General features: G+C 42.0%; 1 protein-coding gene across 2 annotated transcripts in view; it reads left to right on the forward strand.

Moving 5' to 3' along the window:
* The window catches only part of trpc4a (transient receptor potential cation channel, subfamily C, member 4a), a 33,972-nt gene extending 17,884 nt beyond the window's left edge, over nucleotides 1-16,088 (forward strand). For both annotated transcript variants that reach the window (XM_028596072.1, XM_028596069.1), the window contains 9 exons: nucleotides 10,225-10,570; nucleotides 11,734-11,873; nucleotides 11,968-12,168; nucleotides 12,276-12,397; nucleotides 12,611-12,806; nucleotides 12,913-13,107; nucleotides 13,439-13,480; nucleotides 13,574-13,663; nucleotides 14,550-16,088. In XM_028596072.1, coding sequence (XP_028451873.1) covers nucleotides 10,225-10,570; nucleotides 11,734-11,873; nucleotides 11,968-12,168; nucleotides 12,276-12,397; nucleotides 12,611-12,806; nucleotides 12,913-13,107; nucleotides 13,439-13,480; nucleotides 13,574-13,663; nucleotides 14,550-15,245 — 2,028 coding nt within the window. In that variant the 3' untranslated portion in view covers nucleotides 15,246-16,088. The remainder of the gene's footprint in view (nucleotides 1-10,224; nucleotides 10,571-11,733; nucleotides 11,874-11,967; nucleotides 12,169-12,275; nucleotides 12,398-12,610; nucleotides 12,807-12,912; nucleotides 13,108-13,438; nucleotides 13,481-13,573; nucleotides 13,664-14,549) is intronic.
* Nucleotides 16,089-16,605: the final 517 nt, after the last annotated feature.

A 16,605-nucleotide genomic window follows, 5' to 3' on the forward strand; every position in this document is an offset into this window, starting at 1 on the left:
CGCCCCCTAGCGACCAATTTTCTTAAAACGCATGGGGTCCCTCCAGAGGGGCATGGCAAAGCATAATCTAAAGTTTGGGGTTGATAGCTTTCATTTTGGCTGAGATATGGCAAAGTTGGTGTTTTCATAGTTAGCTACTCAAATTTGTTTGTGCGTTATATGCGCAATTTTCATCGTATAAAATTTATTTCCATAACTTTTAGTCAGGCCAGTGTGGAGATGCCACGGTCCAAGTTTCGTGCAGATCGGTCGCACGGTCTAGGAGGAGTTCGAAAAAGTAGGTTTTTGATAAATTGCGATTTTAAAGGCATAAAAGTCTAGGCGGAAATGGGCGTGGCCTATATCACGTGATTCAGTTGGATCCAGGGAACGCGTAGATGTATTGTTTTTGAATGTCGGATGTACGGTTTGGGAGTTATGGGGCCAAACGCGTTTTTGTCTGCTATAGCGCCACCTAGGGGTGGAAATGGGTCAATTTTTGCGCCTGAGGTCCTTGCGGGGTTTTGGACCAGTCCTGAAAATGGCAACTCCCCACTATGTACGGTTTAGGCTGCAGTCAGAGTTTTAGGCGGAGAAGAAGAATAATAATAAAAACTAGAACTGCAAGCAGTTATGAACGGGGCCCAAGCCTCCGACGCCGCCCGTCTCCATAGCCGCCAGCCTCCGACGCCGCCAGCCTCCATCGCCGCCAGCCTCCGACGCCGTCCGCCTCCGACGCCGTTCGCCTCCGATGCCCGTCGTCCGCGACGCCCCCGGAGCCGCGCCAGTCGCGCCCGAAGAAGCGCGAAGCTGCGCCGATGCGGGACTCGAAGCGTTGAGTAGGGGGGCACACGTCGGTGAATATCGAGAGGTTTGATGCGCGAGGTCTGCGGTACTCTGCTTTTGAAAATGTAGTGGTTAACAGTTCGTCTCCATGCATGCACAGACTGCTTTTAACAATTCTCTACTATAAACAAACTTCTTAACCCCCCTGACCACAGGGGACAGCAGAGAGAAATGAGAGAGTGACTGAGAGGGTGGTGGTCCAAAAGTTATGGACCAAATTCGCCAAATTTGGTACAGCGCCTCGGAACGCCATGCCGAGCGAGCGCCACAAATTTTGTGTTGATTGCTTTTACTGTGGCAGAGATATCGCAATTGCAAATTTCCCATTTAAATGCATTGAGTCAGTGGGCGAAACAAATAAACGTTGCTTATAGCGCCCCCTAAAGGCCGATCTTCGCCAAATGTGGTACAGCGCCTCGGAACGCCATCCCGAAAGAGCACCACAAATTTTGTGTTGATTGCTTTTACTCTGGCAGAGATATTGCAATAGCAAATTTCCCATTGAAATGTATTGAGAAAATTGGCGGGAAAACAAATAAATGTTGCGATAGCGCCCCTAAAGGCTGATCTTCGCCACATTTGGTAGAACGCCTCGGGACGCCATGCCGAGCGAGCACCACAAATTTTGTGTTGATTGCTTTTACTGTGGCAGAGATATCGCAATTGCAAATTTCCCATTTAAATGCATTGAGTCAGTTGGCGAAACAAATAAACGTTGCTTATAGCGCCCCCTAAAGTCCGATCTCAGCCAGATTTGGTACAGCGCCTCGGAACGCAATCCCGAAAGAGCACCACAAATTTTGTGTTGATTGCTTTTACTGTGGCAGAGATATTGCAATAGCAAATTTCCCATAGAAATGTACTAAGAAAATTGGCGGGAAAACAAATAAACTTTGCTTATAGCGCCCCCTAAAGGCCGATCTTCGCCACATTTGGTACACAGTATCGTAATGGAATGCTGAACAAGGATCTTAAGTCATTTGGTGATAACTTTAAATTTAACCGAGATATGATATGATACGTGTGTCGTAGCTATCTAGGACAATTTGTTTGGTTGTCAAATTGGCATACTTCAACGTAGCAAAACGATTTCCATAACTTTTTGTCAGGTCCATCTGGAGATGCTAACTACCAGGTTTCGTGCAGATCGGTCGAACGGCCTAGGACGAGTTCGCGAAAGTTGGTTTTGCACGTTGCGCGATACTGCGAAAAAACGTTTGCGCGGAAATGGGCGGGGCCTATATCAGGCAATTCAGCTTGATTCAAGGAACACGTGGATGTAAGAATTTCTAATGTGTGATGTGTATTGTGGGAGTTAATGACAAAAACCATTACAGCGCCACCTAGTGGTCCACATGTGTAATTTTTGGTAGGTGTGATCCATGGCCCATTGTCCATCTACCCTGTAAATTTAAAGTTGTTCACATTAGCGTAAGTGGTGAATCTAGAGTTGGGTCACATTGGGTCCCATAGGCCACGCCCATTTTGACCCCTCGGTACTCCATTCTAGGGATGGCCTCAGGATTGGCCCCAGATGGTACCCGTCAAATTTCGTATAAATCGGATGAGCCGTTCATGAGATATAAACTTTTTTTTTAGTTGTAGCGCCCCCTAGCGACCAATTTTCTTAAAACGCATGGGGTCCCTCCAGAGGGGCATGGCAAAGAATAATCTAAAGTTTGGGGTTGATAGCTTTCATTTTGGCTGAGATATGGCAAAGTTGGTGTTTTCTTAGTTAGCTACGCAAATTTGCTTGTGCGTTATATGCGCAATTTTTATTGTATAAAATTGATTTCCATAACTTTTAGTCAGGCCAGTCTGGAGATGCCACGGTCCAAGTTTCGTGCAGATCGGACGCACGGTCTCGGAGGAGTTCGAAAAAGTAGGTTTTTGATAAATTGCGATTTTAAAGGCATAAAAGTCTAGGCGGAAATGGGCGTGGCCTATATCACGTGATTCATTTGGATCCAGGGAACGCGTCGATGTATTGTTTTTGAATGTCGGGTGTACGGTTTGGGAGTTATGGGGCCAAACGCGTTTTTTTGCTATAGCGCCACCTAGTGGTGGAAATGGGTGAATGTTTGCGCCTGAGGTCGCTTGCGGGGTTTGGGACCAGTCCTGAAAATGGCAACTCCCACTATGTACGGTTTAGGCTGCAGTCGGAGTTTTAGGCGGAGAAGAAGAAGAATAATAATAAAAAAAACCTAGAACTGCAAGCAGTTACAGAACGGGCCCAAGCCTCCGGCCGCCCGCCTTGCCTCCATAGCCGCCAGCCTCCGACGCCGCCAGCCTCCATCGCCGCCAGCCTCCGACGCCGTCCGCCTCCGACGCCGTTCGCCTCCGATGCCCGTCGTCCGCGACGCCCCCGGAGCCGCGCCAGTCGCGCCCGAAGAAGCGCGAAGCTGCGCCGGCGCGGGACTCGAAGCGTTGAGTAGGGGGGGCACACGTCGGTGAATATCGAGAGGTTTGATGCGCGAGGTCTGCGGTACTCTGCTTTTGAAAATGTAGTGGTTAACAGTTCGTCTCCATGCACGCACAGACTGCTTTTAACAATTCTCTACTATAAACAAACTTAACCCCCTGACCACAGGGGACAGCAGAGAGAAATGAGAGAGTGACTGAGAGGGTGGTGGTCCAAAAGTTATGGACCAAATTCGCCAAATTTGGTACAGCGCCTCGGAACGCCATGCCGAGCGAGCGCCACAAATTTTGTGTTGATTGCTTTTACTGTGGCAGAGATATCGCAATTGCAAATTTCCCATTTAAATGCATTGAGTCAGTGGGCGAAACAAATAAACGTTGCTTATAGCGCCCCCTAAAGGCCGATCTTCGCCAAATGTGGTACAGCGCCTCGGAACGCCATCCCGAAAGAGCACCACAAATTTTGTGTTGATTGCTTTTACTCTGGCAGAGATATTGCAATAGCAAATTTCCCATTGAAATGTATTGAGAAAATTGGCGGGAAAACAAATAAATGTTGCGTATAGCGCCCCCTAAAGGCTGATCTTCGCCACATTTGGTAGAACGCCTCGGGACGCCATGCCGAGCGAGCACCACAAATTTTGTGTTGATTGCTTTTACTGTGGCAGAGATATCGCAATTGCAAATTTCCCATTTAAATGCATTGAGTCAGTTGGCGAAACAAATAAACGTTGCTTATAGCGCCCCCTAAAGTCCGATCTCAGCCAGATTTGGTACAGCGCCTCGGAACGCAATCCCGAAAGAGCACCACAAATTTTGTGTTGATTGCTTTTACTGTGGCAGAGATATTGCAATAGCAAATTTCCCATAGAAATGTACTAAGAAAATTGGCGGGAAAACAAATAAACTTTGCTTATAGCGCCCCCTAAAGGCCGATCTTCGCCACATTTGGTACACAGTATCGTAATGGAATGCTGAACAAGGATCTTAAGTCATTTGGTGATAACTTTAAATTTAACCGAGATATGATATGATACGTGTGTCGTAGCTATCTAGGACAATTTGTTTGGTTGTCAAATTGGCATACTTCAACGTAGCAAAACGATTTCCATAACTTTTTGTCAGGTCCATCTGGAGATGCTAACTACCAGGTTTCGTGCAGATCGGTCGAACGGCCTAGGACGAGTTCGCGAAAGTTGGTTTTGCACGTTGCGCGATACTGCGAAAAAACGTTTGCGCGGAAATGGGCGGGGCCTATATCAGGCAATTCAGCTTGATTCAAGGAACACGTGGATGTAAGAATTTCTAATGTGTGATGTGTATTGTGGGAGTTAATGACAAAAAACCATTACAGCGCCACCTAGTGGTCCACATGTGTAATTTTTGGTAGGTGTGATCCATGGCCCATTGTCCATCTACCCTGTAAATTTAAAGTTGTTCACATTAGCGTAAGTGGTGAATCTAGAGTTGGGTCACATTGGGTCACATAGGCCACGCCCACTTTGACCCCTCGGTACTCCATTCTAGGGATGGCCTCAGGATTGGCCCCAGATGGTACCCGTCAAATTTCGTATAAATCGGATGAGCCGTTCATGAGATATAAACTTTTTGTAGTTGTAGCGCCCCTAGCGACCAATTTTCTTAAAACGCATGGGGTCCCTCCAGAGGGGCATGGCAAAGAATAATCTAAAGTTTGGGGTTGATAGCTTTCATTTTGGCTGAGATATGGCAAAGTTGGTGTTTTCTTAGTTAGCTACGCAAATTTGCTTGTGCGTTATATGCGCAATTTTTATCGTATAAAATTGATTTCCATAACTTTTAGTCAGGCCAGTCTGGAGATGCCACGGTCCAAGTTTCGTGGCAGATCGGACGCCTTACGGTCTCGGAGGAGTTCGAAAAAGTAGGTTTTTGATAAATTGCGATTTTAAAGGCATAAAAGTCCAGGCGGAAATGGGCGTGGCCTATATCACGTGATTCATTTGGATCCAGGGAACGCGTCGATGTATTGTTTTTGAATGTCGGGTGTACGGTTTGGGAGTTATGGGGCCAAACGCGTTTTTTCTGCTATAGCGCCACCTAGTGGTGGAAATGGGTGAATGTTTGCGCCTGAGGTCGTTGCGGGGTTTGGGACCAGTCCTGAAAATGGCAACTCCCCACTATGTACGGTTTAGGCTGCAGTCGGAGTTTTAGGCGGAGAAGAAGAAGAATAATAATAAAAAAAATCCTTAGAAAAACAATAGGGTTCCACAGCCCTGCTGTGCGAACGGCGTAGCTATTGCTACACGCCGTTTCTTCCAGACTCGGGCTTGGACCCCTAAAAATCCTTAGAAAAACAATAGGGTTCCACAGCCCTGCTGTGCGAACGGCGTAGCTATTGCTACACGCCGTTTCTTCCAGACTCGGGCTTGGACCCCTAAAAATCCTTAGAAAAACAATAGGGTTCCACAGCCCTGCTGTGCGAACGGCGTAGCTATTGCTACACGCCGTTTCTTCCAGACTCGGGCTTGGACCCCTAATGATAAATCCGAGAAATCTCCACAGGCCTCTGGTCTAAAGAGCTGAGCCAACAGAGCGATCTGTGCTTTGATGCAGCGGGAGGCCAAATCAGATAAATATGATCAGTAACCCATACACAATAAAGAGCAGATTATCCCCTCTGACTCCCTGAGGGTTTCAACAGTGGATTATGCTCGTTTGTACTGATGTACTTGCAAAAATGTAGGCAAGTACATTGAAGATGTAGTTTGACGTTGCCCCCTTGTGATATCTCATAAAAACTGCAATTGAGTATTTCAAGATATTTTTAATGCCTCCATTAAATGGAGATAAAATGATGGATAAGTGGAATGTAGTGAAGGACCATTAGCACTCAGTTGTTTCAGCAATTCATTGCAACAAATATCTGTCTTCACAGTTTAGTCTCCAGTATTGAGCAATGTTCAGCCTTCAAGTTATAGTTTTCTTTAAACGAAAGAGATGAATCAACTTGTTCCCAAAGCAAAAATACTCGCAATGCAAATTGTATTTAGAACAGGTGAAATAATCTCACTCTATACTATACTACTAACTAAGCAGTGTTGTTAGGAGGATGTTGTGCTATAGGTTATCTGATTGTTTCTGCAGGACTCAGTTTATTTTAGAAATGTACACATATTCAGGGACACATTTCGAAAGTTGACATTTTCAGCACCAGCTTTCATCATCATTTGTGCCGTCATATAAAGTCCATCAATAGCCTGTTTTTGTAAGGATGACACCAGTTCAGCTGTATCAAAGGTAGTCTCGCTTTGCCAGACCATCTTCCACATGCTGCGGAGGAGGGTCCGGGAGAAAAAGGTGCTCTTGTTTATTGGCATTTCTTTAACCAATCACAATGGTCATGGGCGGCGCTAAGCTCACAAAATAGCCTCGTGAAGGAATTTGTTTTGGTGGAACGTGTACGTTCCAAAGTTGTTTTAGTCGTGCGAGAGAAAACTCAGATTGGACAGATAGTCTAGCTAGCTTTCTCAATTTACCCTGCAGAGATCTAAGGAGCAGTTAACCAAAGTCCTCATAAATCCACCAGAGTTTAAGTCCAACACAAAGAAAGCGGAAGGAAACGGACATCGGTGAAAAGACATGTATCCAATCGGAATTTCCTGCGGTACCGGAGCAATCCCGGAAGTGGAACGTCAAGGATATAGACTATATCAAAGGGGACAAACCGTGTGATCATCGGTGTGAAGGTTGATTCAGAAATTATCAGGAAGTTCACATACATAATGGAGAGTTAACGAATGAGTGGATGAATGATGACTACACTGTACAGGTGTCCGCATGCATGCAATGTTAAAATAACACCACAGATCAAAAACATATGAATTAACACTTTGCAAACTCTTACACAATCAGAACGGATCAGAACCCTTTCCATGGGAGTGTCCATGCAAGCAAAAGCACAAAGAACAAAAAAAGTGTCAACTATATGGAGCAAGCTTTTCGTTTTGCTTTCTTTGTATTTCAACTCTTACGAAAGCAAAAGGCAGTGGAAACATAGCTAGCTGTAAGTTGTGTTCTTGTCCGTGTCTGTGAAAGCGGAGTAGAAGAGATTCAGCAGACCTTTGATGTTAGTAAAGCTGCAGGGGAACCTGTCTTCACAGAGCTAGAAAGCACCCTCACTTATCCCCTCACACACTGATACTGTAAGAACTGTCCTGGCACTTTTGGACAGTTGACAGTGTAGAGAGGCAGGAAAGGTTGTAGAGAGACACTTTTGACCAGGAGGGATTCTGTTTTGAATTGTGTGAACAAGCCACCTGAGGCAAATAAGAGACTTCACTACTGCTGAGTTTTTTTTTAAGTGATTGTGACAGGCAAAGGCAGGGTGAAATAACAGAAGTGTTTGACATGTTTGGAATAGGAAGAGAGTTTGGATAGGAACGTAGCTTCGTATAATGAATAGAAGGTAGTCAAGGGGACTCCGGGTGGGAATTCAAAATAGACAGCAGCAAAAATAAAGAAAATGAACAAAGCAAAAACAAATAATAATGTGTCAGTTTTTATTGCCATGGAGCCAAATATATGAGCATGTATGAGAAGGTACTATAATTGCTTAGCTGTTTTTTTACTCATTTTAATCCCCAGTAACAAAAGCGAACCACTTTGCCTTTCTGTAAAATAAAATATGGTAAACAAAATAATAAAACTTCTTATTAAGACAGATTTCCCTTGTAAAATAGATGATCTCATTAAGCTTGGAGATTATATTATTAATACAGCTCAAGACAGATATCGGCATAGATACATTTCCTAATTATTACGCTAATTATCTTAATTTCTGGCCTCATTAGCATCCCTGTCAGTATTTAATACATCATGCTGGTTAAGGCAAGGCATTTGGCAGCTCAAGTACCTCTTCTTTACTGTCATTAATCAGGAATAATGTTCTAAAAAGCAATAAAAAATGAAAGCTTATACGAAAGATAAAACTATCAAAGCTATCTTTAAACAGACCGAAACAATTCTATCTATAGCTTCTGCAGACTTTAAAACAATGGCTCGTTTTTTATTGTATTATTTACTCTGCCAGTAAATGAAAGTACTTCATCAGAAGACTTAGCCTGCACCCATGGGTCTGCTTCAGATTTTAGTTGCAACTTAATGAGGTTAGGCGTTTTGGCGTTTACGTTCCTCTTTATTCTTCTATTGTCCGAATATGTTGTTGTGATACAAAGAGTTAAAGCCATATCACTGATCATCCATATTATCTTAATGCTTTCTCTCTCTCTCTCTCTCTCTCTCTCTCTCTCTCTCTCTCTCTCTCTCTCTCTCTCTCATTTGTAAAAAGCATGTGTTCCTCTTTTCTTCCACTCATCCATGCAATTCATCCCATATTCCCTCTTTGCATTTTCTCTCAAGTTTTGTGACAACACTGTGGTTGAAGTATGGAAATATAATCCATTCTACTTCAGACCCCGACGCAGAAAGGGATCTCTGGTTCCCATGGTAACGGGGCTGCAAAGTTGGTGAACTGGCATTTAACGATGCCGGTTGACACTTTAGCTCTGATATAGAGGCTCAACGTGATATTTCACAACACTGTGTGTGCCTGTGTAAGTGTGTTTGCATAAGCCCATGCTGTTAGACTCACTTATTCAGTTTTTTTTCTTTGATGGGAATGTATCCCAGATACCTCTAGATCAGGGGTCTTCAACGTTTTTTTAAGCCAATGACCCCTTAACTGAAAGAGAGATATAGCAGGGACCCTCAACTAAATATACTGTATAAAATGAAGTTGCATAATAAATTGGGCCTACAAAAATGTGTAGGGTGGCCTCAAGCCTTTATGCATACCTTTATTGCATAGAATACTATTAAACTATTAAAATAGCCTACTAATTGTTGGCATGATTTTATAAATCATGTTTTAATGTTAAACATACATGTGGCACATTGAATCTTTAGGATTAGCTGTATCTGTGGATGACCTTAGTGATTACCTTACCTATATATATATATATATATATATATATATATATATATATATATATATATATATATATATATATATATATATATATATATATATATATATATATATATATGCTAATATATGTTGGATTCATGTTAAGCCTTTTAAGTTTTTGAAAAAACTTAACAGTAATTTGGAGACCCCCTGCATTGACTCTGAGGACCTCCTAGGGGTCCCGGACCCCCTGTTGAAGACCCCTGTTCTAGATCATCACCAGACGCTGATGCTTCAGTCCATTTGGCGGAGGCAGTTTTGATGCATCAATATTTTGGCCTCCCTGATCATTTCAAACCTGTACTCAGTTACCAAGAGGAGCATGACAATAACTTTAACAACATTTCCCTTGTTAATCCTTTCATTTTTGTAGTCACATGAGATATTGATGCCACAGCAACACAAAACAACAACAAACAAGCCAAACAACAGAAAAGAAGAAAATATTTCCCACATGGAGAGTCATGTTGCAGCCATTTTCAATTTATCTTTTCGTGGATAAGAGACATAAAATATTGTCTGTTTTAGATGAAGTTCCAATCATATTCAGACATCTCAGGAAGGAGTGCTGTGGTATTATCTCAAGAAAAGCATTACGAAATACAATGCCGTCATCTAAAAGCATGATCCTCTGGTTTCCTTACAACATGTCGATTCCTTTTTACTGACCTCACAGCCTGGTTCCTCGTAAAACATATATATATATATATATATATATATATATATATATATATATATATATATATATATATATATATATATATATATATATATATATATATTTAGATGATTGCTGCAGATGCTAATTTGGGCATGTGATCACTAGGGAATTATCTTCTATGTAAAACCACTAAAAAGCCTCTAAGAAGCTAAGAAGAAGCTGTCATCATACTCTAGTGTATGAGCAAGGATTTTGTCTTTTATCTCTCTGTAGATCAAAGAGAAAAGCATAACTCTCCCCTTATTTCTTTAAGTTTGTAGCTCAGCCAAACTGCCAGCAGCTTTTGGCGTCCCGGTGGTACGATGAGTTCCCTGGCTGGAGGCGGCGCCACTGGGCAGGGAAGTTCTTCACATGTGTCTTTATCGGCCTCCTCTACCCCATGTTTGCTCTCTGGTACCTCATCGCTCCTAAGAGTCGCCACGGCCTCTTCATCCGCAAGCCTTTTATCAAGTTCATCTGCCACACAGCTTCCTACCTGACCTTTCTATTCCTGCTGCTCCTCGCCTCCCAGCACATTGTCACCACAGAGCAGGACAGGCAGGACAGGCAAGGCCCTGCACCAACCACTGTGGAGTGGATGATCCTGCCTTGGGTGCTGGGTGAGTAAAATGGAGGAGGTCTAATGTATCCTAATCCCTGTCATTAGGTTGACATTTGTACTTTTAAGCGAAATATCTCTACAACTATTGAATGGATTGACATTAAATTTGCCTCGTAAAATGAATTGAAATAACTTGGATCCCTAGACAGTTCATCTTACGCCATCATCACGTCAAAATTGGTTTATGACCAAATTCCTGCAGAACTAACGCCATTTCCTTCAGCCTCAGCTGTTCTTTGTGTTCTTGCTAATCTAATGTTAGCATTCAAACATGCTCAACTACTGTAAGATGGTGAACATGGTAAACAGTATACATGCTAAATATCTGCATGTTAGCATTGTCATTGTGTCTTGTTAATACAATTCTAATTCATTCATACAGTATCTCACAAAAGTGAGTGCACCCCTCACATTTTAGTAAATATTTCATTATATCTTTTAATGGGACAACACTGAAGAAATGACACTTTGCTACAATGTAAAGTATTACGTGTACAGCTTGTATAACAGTGTAAATGTGCAGTCCCCTCAAAATAACTCAACATACAGCCATTAATGTCTAAACCGCTGGCAACAAAAGTCAGTACACCCCTTTGTTAAATTCCCATAGAGGCAGGCAGATTTTTATTTTTTAAAGGCCAGTTATTTCATGGATCCAGGATACTATGCATCCTGATAAAGTTCCCTTGGCCTTTGGAATTAAGGTATGGGGTATTGGCATGGGGTACTACTACATAAAATCATCTCTCAGTGCAAATCAAACCAGCTATTAGGCTAACTGACATAAAACCATGCCAATCTCTAGGTATGGTGAAGGGTATGTGATGATGTGGGGCTATTTTAATTCCAAAGACCAAGGGAACTTTATCAGGATGCATAGTATCCTGGATACTATGCATTCTGATAAAGAGATGATAGAGAGATGATTTAAGATATAATTAAATATTTACTAAAATGTGAGGGGTGTACTCACTTTTGTGAGATACTGTAACATCCATGCCCATCCAAGTTGGAAGTCCTCCCACTCACTTCAAGTTGTCTATACAGGAAATAAACATTACTTTATTTGCACAACCTTGGATGCCCAAAAAAACAACAAAACATTGTGTTCATGGTACAAGGAAATTTATTGAACAGATGATCAGACTGTCTGTATTTTAGGATTCATCTGGGCAGAGATCAAACAAATGTGGGATGGTGGTTTCCAAGACTATATCCATGACTGGTGGAACCTGATGGACTTTGTCATGAACTCTCTATACCTGGCCACCATCTCCCTCAAGATTGTAGCCTACACTAAGGTAACCAATTATCAATGAATAGCATTAAAATAGACAGGTGTGGTGTAACCTCCTTGTGTTCTCACATATATTTGCCATCCTTTGTCCTGTTCAGTACAGTGGCAGTAAACCCAGGAACCAGTGGGAGATGTGGCACCCAACACTTGTAGCTGAGGCAGTGTTTGCCATAGCGAACATTTTCAGTTCCCTGCGCCTCATCTCGCTGTTCACAGCCAACTCTCACCTGGGGCCGCTGCAGATCTCTCTGGGGAGAATGCTGCTGGACATCCTGAAGTTCCTCTTCATCTACTGTCTGGTAAACACACAAATGTTCAAACACAGAATATAAACATGCATACAGAAACACATGGATTGCCTTAAATAATAGCATCCACTTACTTTGAACACACTGTCTTTCTCCAGGTGCTGCTTGCCTTTGCTAACGGGCTGAACCAGCTGTACTTTTACTATGAGACCAAGGCTTCCGATGAGAAGGGAAAATGCAAAGGCATCCGCTGTGTGGAACAGAATAACGCTTTCTCCACGTGAGTTCACATGAATCTAAATTTGCATTCTTGCATGTGTAGTGTAGATGTGTGATGTGGAATTTGGTGGCAAAGAAAGAGAGAGTTGTGTGTCTGTGTATATTGCTCTTACAAGTTGTAAATGTGTGAAAATCTAATTAAAAAAAGTGTTCAGTTGCTAAGAGAAACTGATGTTTTAGCTGAATCTAATTAACAAGTATCTATCCCTTGCAGATTATTTGAGACGCTGCAGTCTCTCTTCTGGTCAATCTTTGGTCTGATTAGCCTGTATGTCACCAACGTGGATGCAGACCATCAGTTCACTGAGTTTGTCGGCGCCACCATGTTCGGCACCTACAACATCATCTCACTGGTGGTGCTCCTCAACATGCTCATAGCCATGATGAACAACTCCTATCAGCACATTGCTGTGAGCACAGATCAGACATACTGCAAACAGAAAGCCGCATGAGTGTGTGGAATTAGATGATCTTTGTTTTGTCAGTGCTTTTCATGTGCCCTAATCTCGGTTTCAGGATCATGCAGACATTGAGTGGAAATTTGCCAGGACAAAGCTGTGGATGAGTTACTTTGAAGAAGGGGCCACTCTGCCGGCCCCGTTCAACATCATCCCCAGCCCCAAATCATTCTGGTACCTCATATGCTGGATAAAGAGGCAAGTGTGCAAAAGGACAGAATCCAAGCGCCCTGGAACCTTTGGAACTCTTGGGGTAAGTCAAACACTTAAACACACATTTATATGTGTGTTTTTCAGAGATAGAAGAAGAAGGGTCTGGTTTATTACTAATCAGTACTTGTCAATACTAAAATAGATTTGTCAAAGAATATAATCCATTATTTTCAGATGTTGGAAATCTCATTTTAGAGCAGAAGCCTTTATTGTTTTGTGCTGCAACAATCAGGGGCCATATGCAGTGAGACCCGCAGACAGCAAAGGTAAATTCAAATGTGTGATACTGTGAAGAAAAACTAAATATGCTTTTTCCCTCTTCTCCCACTTTTTTTCTTACGCATCTTCTCTGGCATCTGCTATCTGTGCAGAGGCGAGCTGCAGAGAACCTGAGGGTAAACCATCAGTATCAGGTAAATGTAGTCTCTTTTCTTTCACAGCAACACTTTTTCATTCAATATTAGAGGATGTAAATGTGTTCAAAGGCCTTTTTTCCACTGATGTAGGAGGTACTAAGGAACTTGGTGAAACGTTATGTGGCCGCCATGATCAGAGATGCCAAGACAGAGGAAGGCCTGACTGAGGAGAACTTCAAGGTAGACACAGTTCATACAGAGAAAAGAATAAGTGGCGAAAATCAATGTTTCTGTATTAACAATAGATCCCGTAACTTAATTTATGTGATGGGTCGCTCGTACTGTAGTGACGAACCCACAGAGAATCATCTCTGCAATTGGAGCGGTGCTTTATAGCACCTATCCACTAATTGTTTCGGTTTTCAGGCCCGCAACTTTGCTGTTTTGGTTCAGCAGCTAAAGAGCCAGACATTTCCCTCAGGAGTTGGCGGAGACTAAAACTAGAGCTACTCTAAAAGGAGAGTTAATATTTGACTTGCTTTTATTAGATGGACACAATCGACTCCAAATGAATTCCAATGTTGCTCTGTGTCTGCTGGATGTGTAAATAGGCCACTGTCTGCTAACAAGTTGGCCACATCAACTTAATAAACCTAGTCTGTGTTGGATTAATAGCTCTGCTATCCTCAAGTGGCCAAACAAATCAGTTAATGCAGGTTTAAAGACTGAATTGCAATATTTAGTTTTAGTCAGCAACATAAAATTACATTTCCCATACATTTAGAAAGAGTTAAATCAGCCATAATTTATCAGTATAGACTTTTGGCTTGTTAAGGCATATTGTCAATTATCTGTCAATATTGATTTTAATCTTCTAAGACATGGAAATGCCTAAAAACAAAAATGTCTCACATGAAAATGTTCATGTGTGCTTTGAGAGGAAACAAAAAGGGAAAGGAAAGGTGCTATATCATTATTTAATGAATGTATCCACTTAGTAATGACTGAGTTGAAATTGAATCAATACTCTGCAGAGTGCTCTGCAAATACTAACAACTGTGGCTACTAGTCATATAAAAAACAGTTAATTTATCAGGGGAGCTCACTTTTTGCTTTGCTCTCCCAGGAGCTGAAACAAGATATCTCCAGTTTTCGTTACGAGGTGATGGGCATGGTGAAAACAGGGAAGCCTGCTCTACAGGGGGCAAAGGCCAGTGGCAGCTCAGTGGAGTCCAGTCTTGCTTACCCCAATGCCTCGCTCAAGGTTTCTTCCTCCCCTCAGACCAGCCAGGTGAAAAGCAAACTCAACCGATTCAAGATGATCGCATCCATCCTCAAGCAGGGCAGTTCTACAGCTTCACCCAGGCCGCCTGAAGCCTGCAACGGTCTACCTTACAGACTTGAGGTCTCTGATGAGAGCTCCGGCAAAAAGTCAAGCCAGAAGAGAAATTCCCCCAAAGATATCACTGACTTTGGCCTGTTCCAGAAACGCCACTGGGGCGGCAATGAAGCCACATCAGGTGCAGGAGAGATGTACTCTTTGTCAGAGGAAGCGGGGGAGTCCGGGGGCTTAGACGCAGAGCAGCAGGACAAAGAGCATAGGGCAACAGGTAAGGATGAGAAAGGACTCGTGCAGACAGAAAAGGAGGAGGAAACAGCAGTAAATGAGGCACTGAATGAAAACGGCGAGGTCTCGAACACCAATAACAGCTCGAATGAAGATGGAAAAAAAGAAACCGAGGAGAAAGATAAAGAGAGTTTACCCTGCAGTGACTCCGTAGCTAGTGGATGTTTGACAGGGTCATCCAGAGAAGAAGCCTAAGATGTGATGTTACATGAGTGTAATTACATGCTAAGTAATGCTGGAATGAAGACAGAGAGACAATCAATGTGAGCTTCAAGTGAGGATGTTTTTGTTGCAAGGAGTCTAACTGTTATTACTAAACTAATGATCAGATTTGATCTTTGAAGACTCAGGGAGGCTTTTGGTGTAAGTGTTTTAAATGCCATTACATTAGCAGTGGCGATGCAGCAAAGCTAAACGGAGCAAGGATTTAGATTTTAGGATGAAATAATTACATTTTATCTCATCCCTACTGATGATTGGAAATTAATCTTTCCTGAAACTGATAATTTCCTCTTTGTTAACCTCCTCTCTCTCTCTCTCTCTCTCTCTCTCTCTCTCTCTCTGTCTCCCTTACCTGATGTGTGCCCTTCTCTTCAAGTTATCCATCACTCACTCTCTTTTATTAATCTCTCTCTATCTCTTTTCTTTTCCCATTTATCTCTACACCGCTTAACTTTCCCCATCCTTATCTCACTAGAGCAATAGATGTGTTCTGTGTTAGACCCGACTCTCTGCCTTACTCTGTCTGTTTCTGCACTTTACACACTTTACACTGGCATACAGTATCTCAAAGATGTGTCAAGATCATGCAACAACAATTCTGTCAATGTTTTTCTATGCAAAAACCTAGGATTGTGATTTTCATCATTGTAAAGAGTACATTTAACAGTGAGTTCATGACAGGTATTCTCATATGTAGAACGTGACTGATAAAGAATAATGGAAAATATACAATATGAACACAGCGTATCAACCATGTGAAGCAACATTATTCATGTTTTATCAGTCCTACAGAAAATAAATTTACGTTAATTTGAAGCTGTTTTTTTCTGGTACCTTTAGATGTCATGTTAGTTTGAAGGAATTATGTTATAGAGATTAAAACATAAATCAGATATACTCTTTAATTGTTTTTTTACTTTTGTTCAATGCAGATTGCAGACAGATACATACATGAACAGGACGCTTACATTTAAGCTTATTATAGTATGTCACTTTTAAGGATTTTACTTTTTGCTGAAAATATTTAATTTTAGAAAGCTGCTAGAAGTAAGTGGTTACAGTTCGTTTAACAATTCTAATGTTTTCTAAGTCCTTTGTAGTCTCTCAGTCATAAAGGCTTATCAGTTCTGAAGAAAACCTGTGAGCAATTCAAAAGAACAAAAAAAACAAAAAAAACATGGTTTGGTCAAAAACTTCACATCCCTTTTAATATCTATGTTCTTTAAAGAAGAGTTTCAAAGCCATGACAGCTTAATAATCTAGTACCACGACCTGATGAAACTGCCTTGGAAGATGATGCGTGCATGCAAGGATCGTAAATGGGTTAATAAAT

This window comes from Perca flavescens, chromosome 13, assembly GCF_004354835.1.
Source record: "Perca flavescens isolate YP-PL-M2 chromosome 13, PFLA_1.0, whole genome shotgun sequence".
NCBI lineage: Eukaryota > Metazoa > Chordata > Actinopteri > Perciformes > Percidae > Perca > Perca flavescens.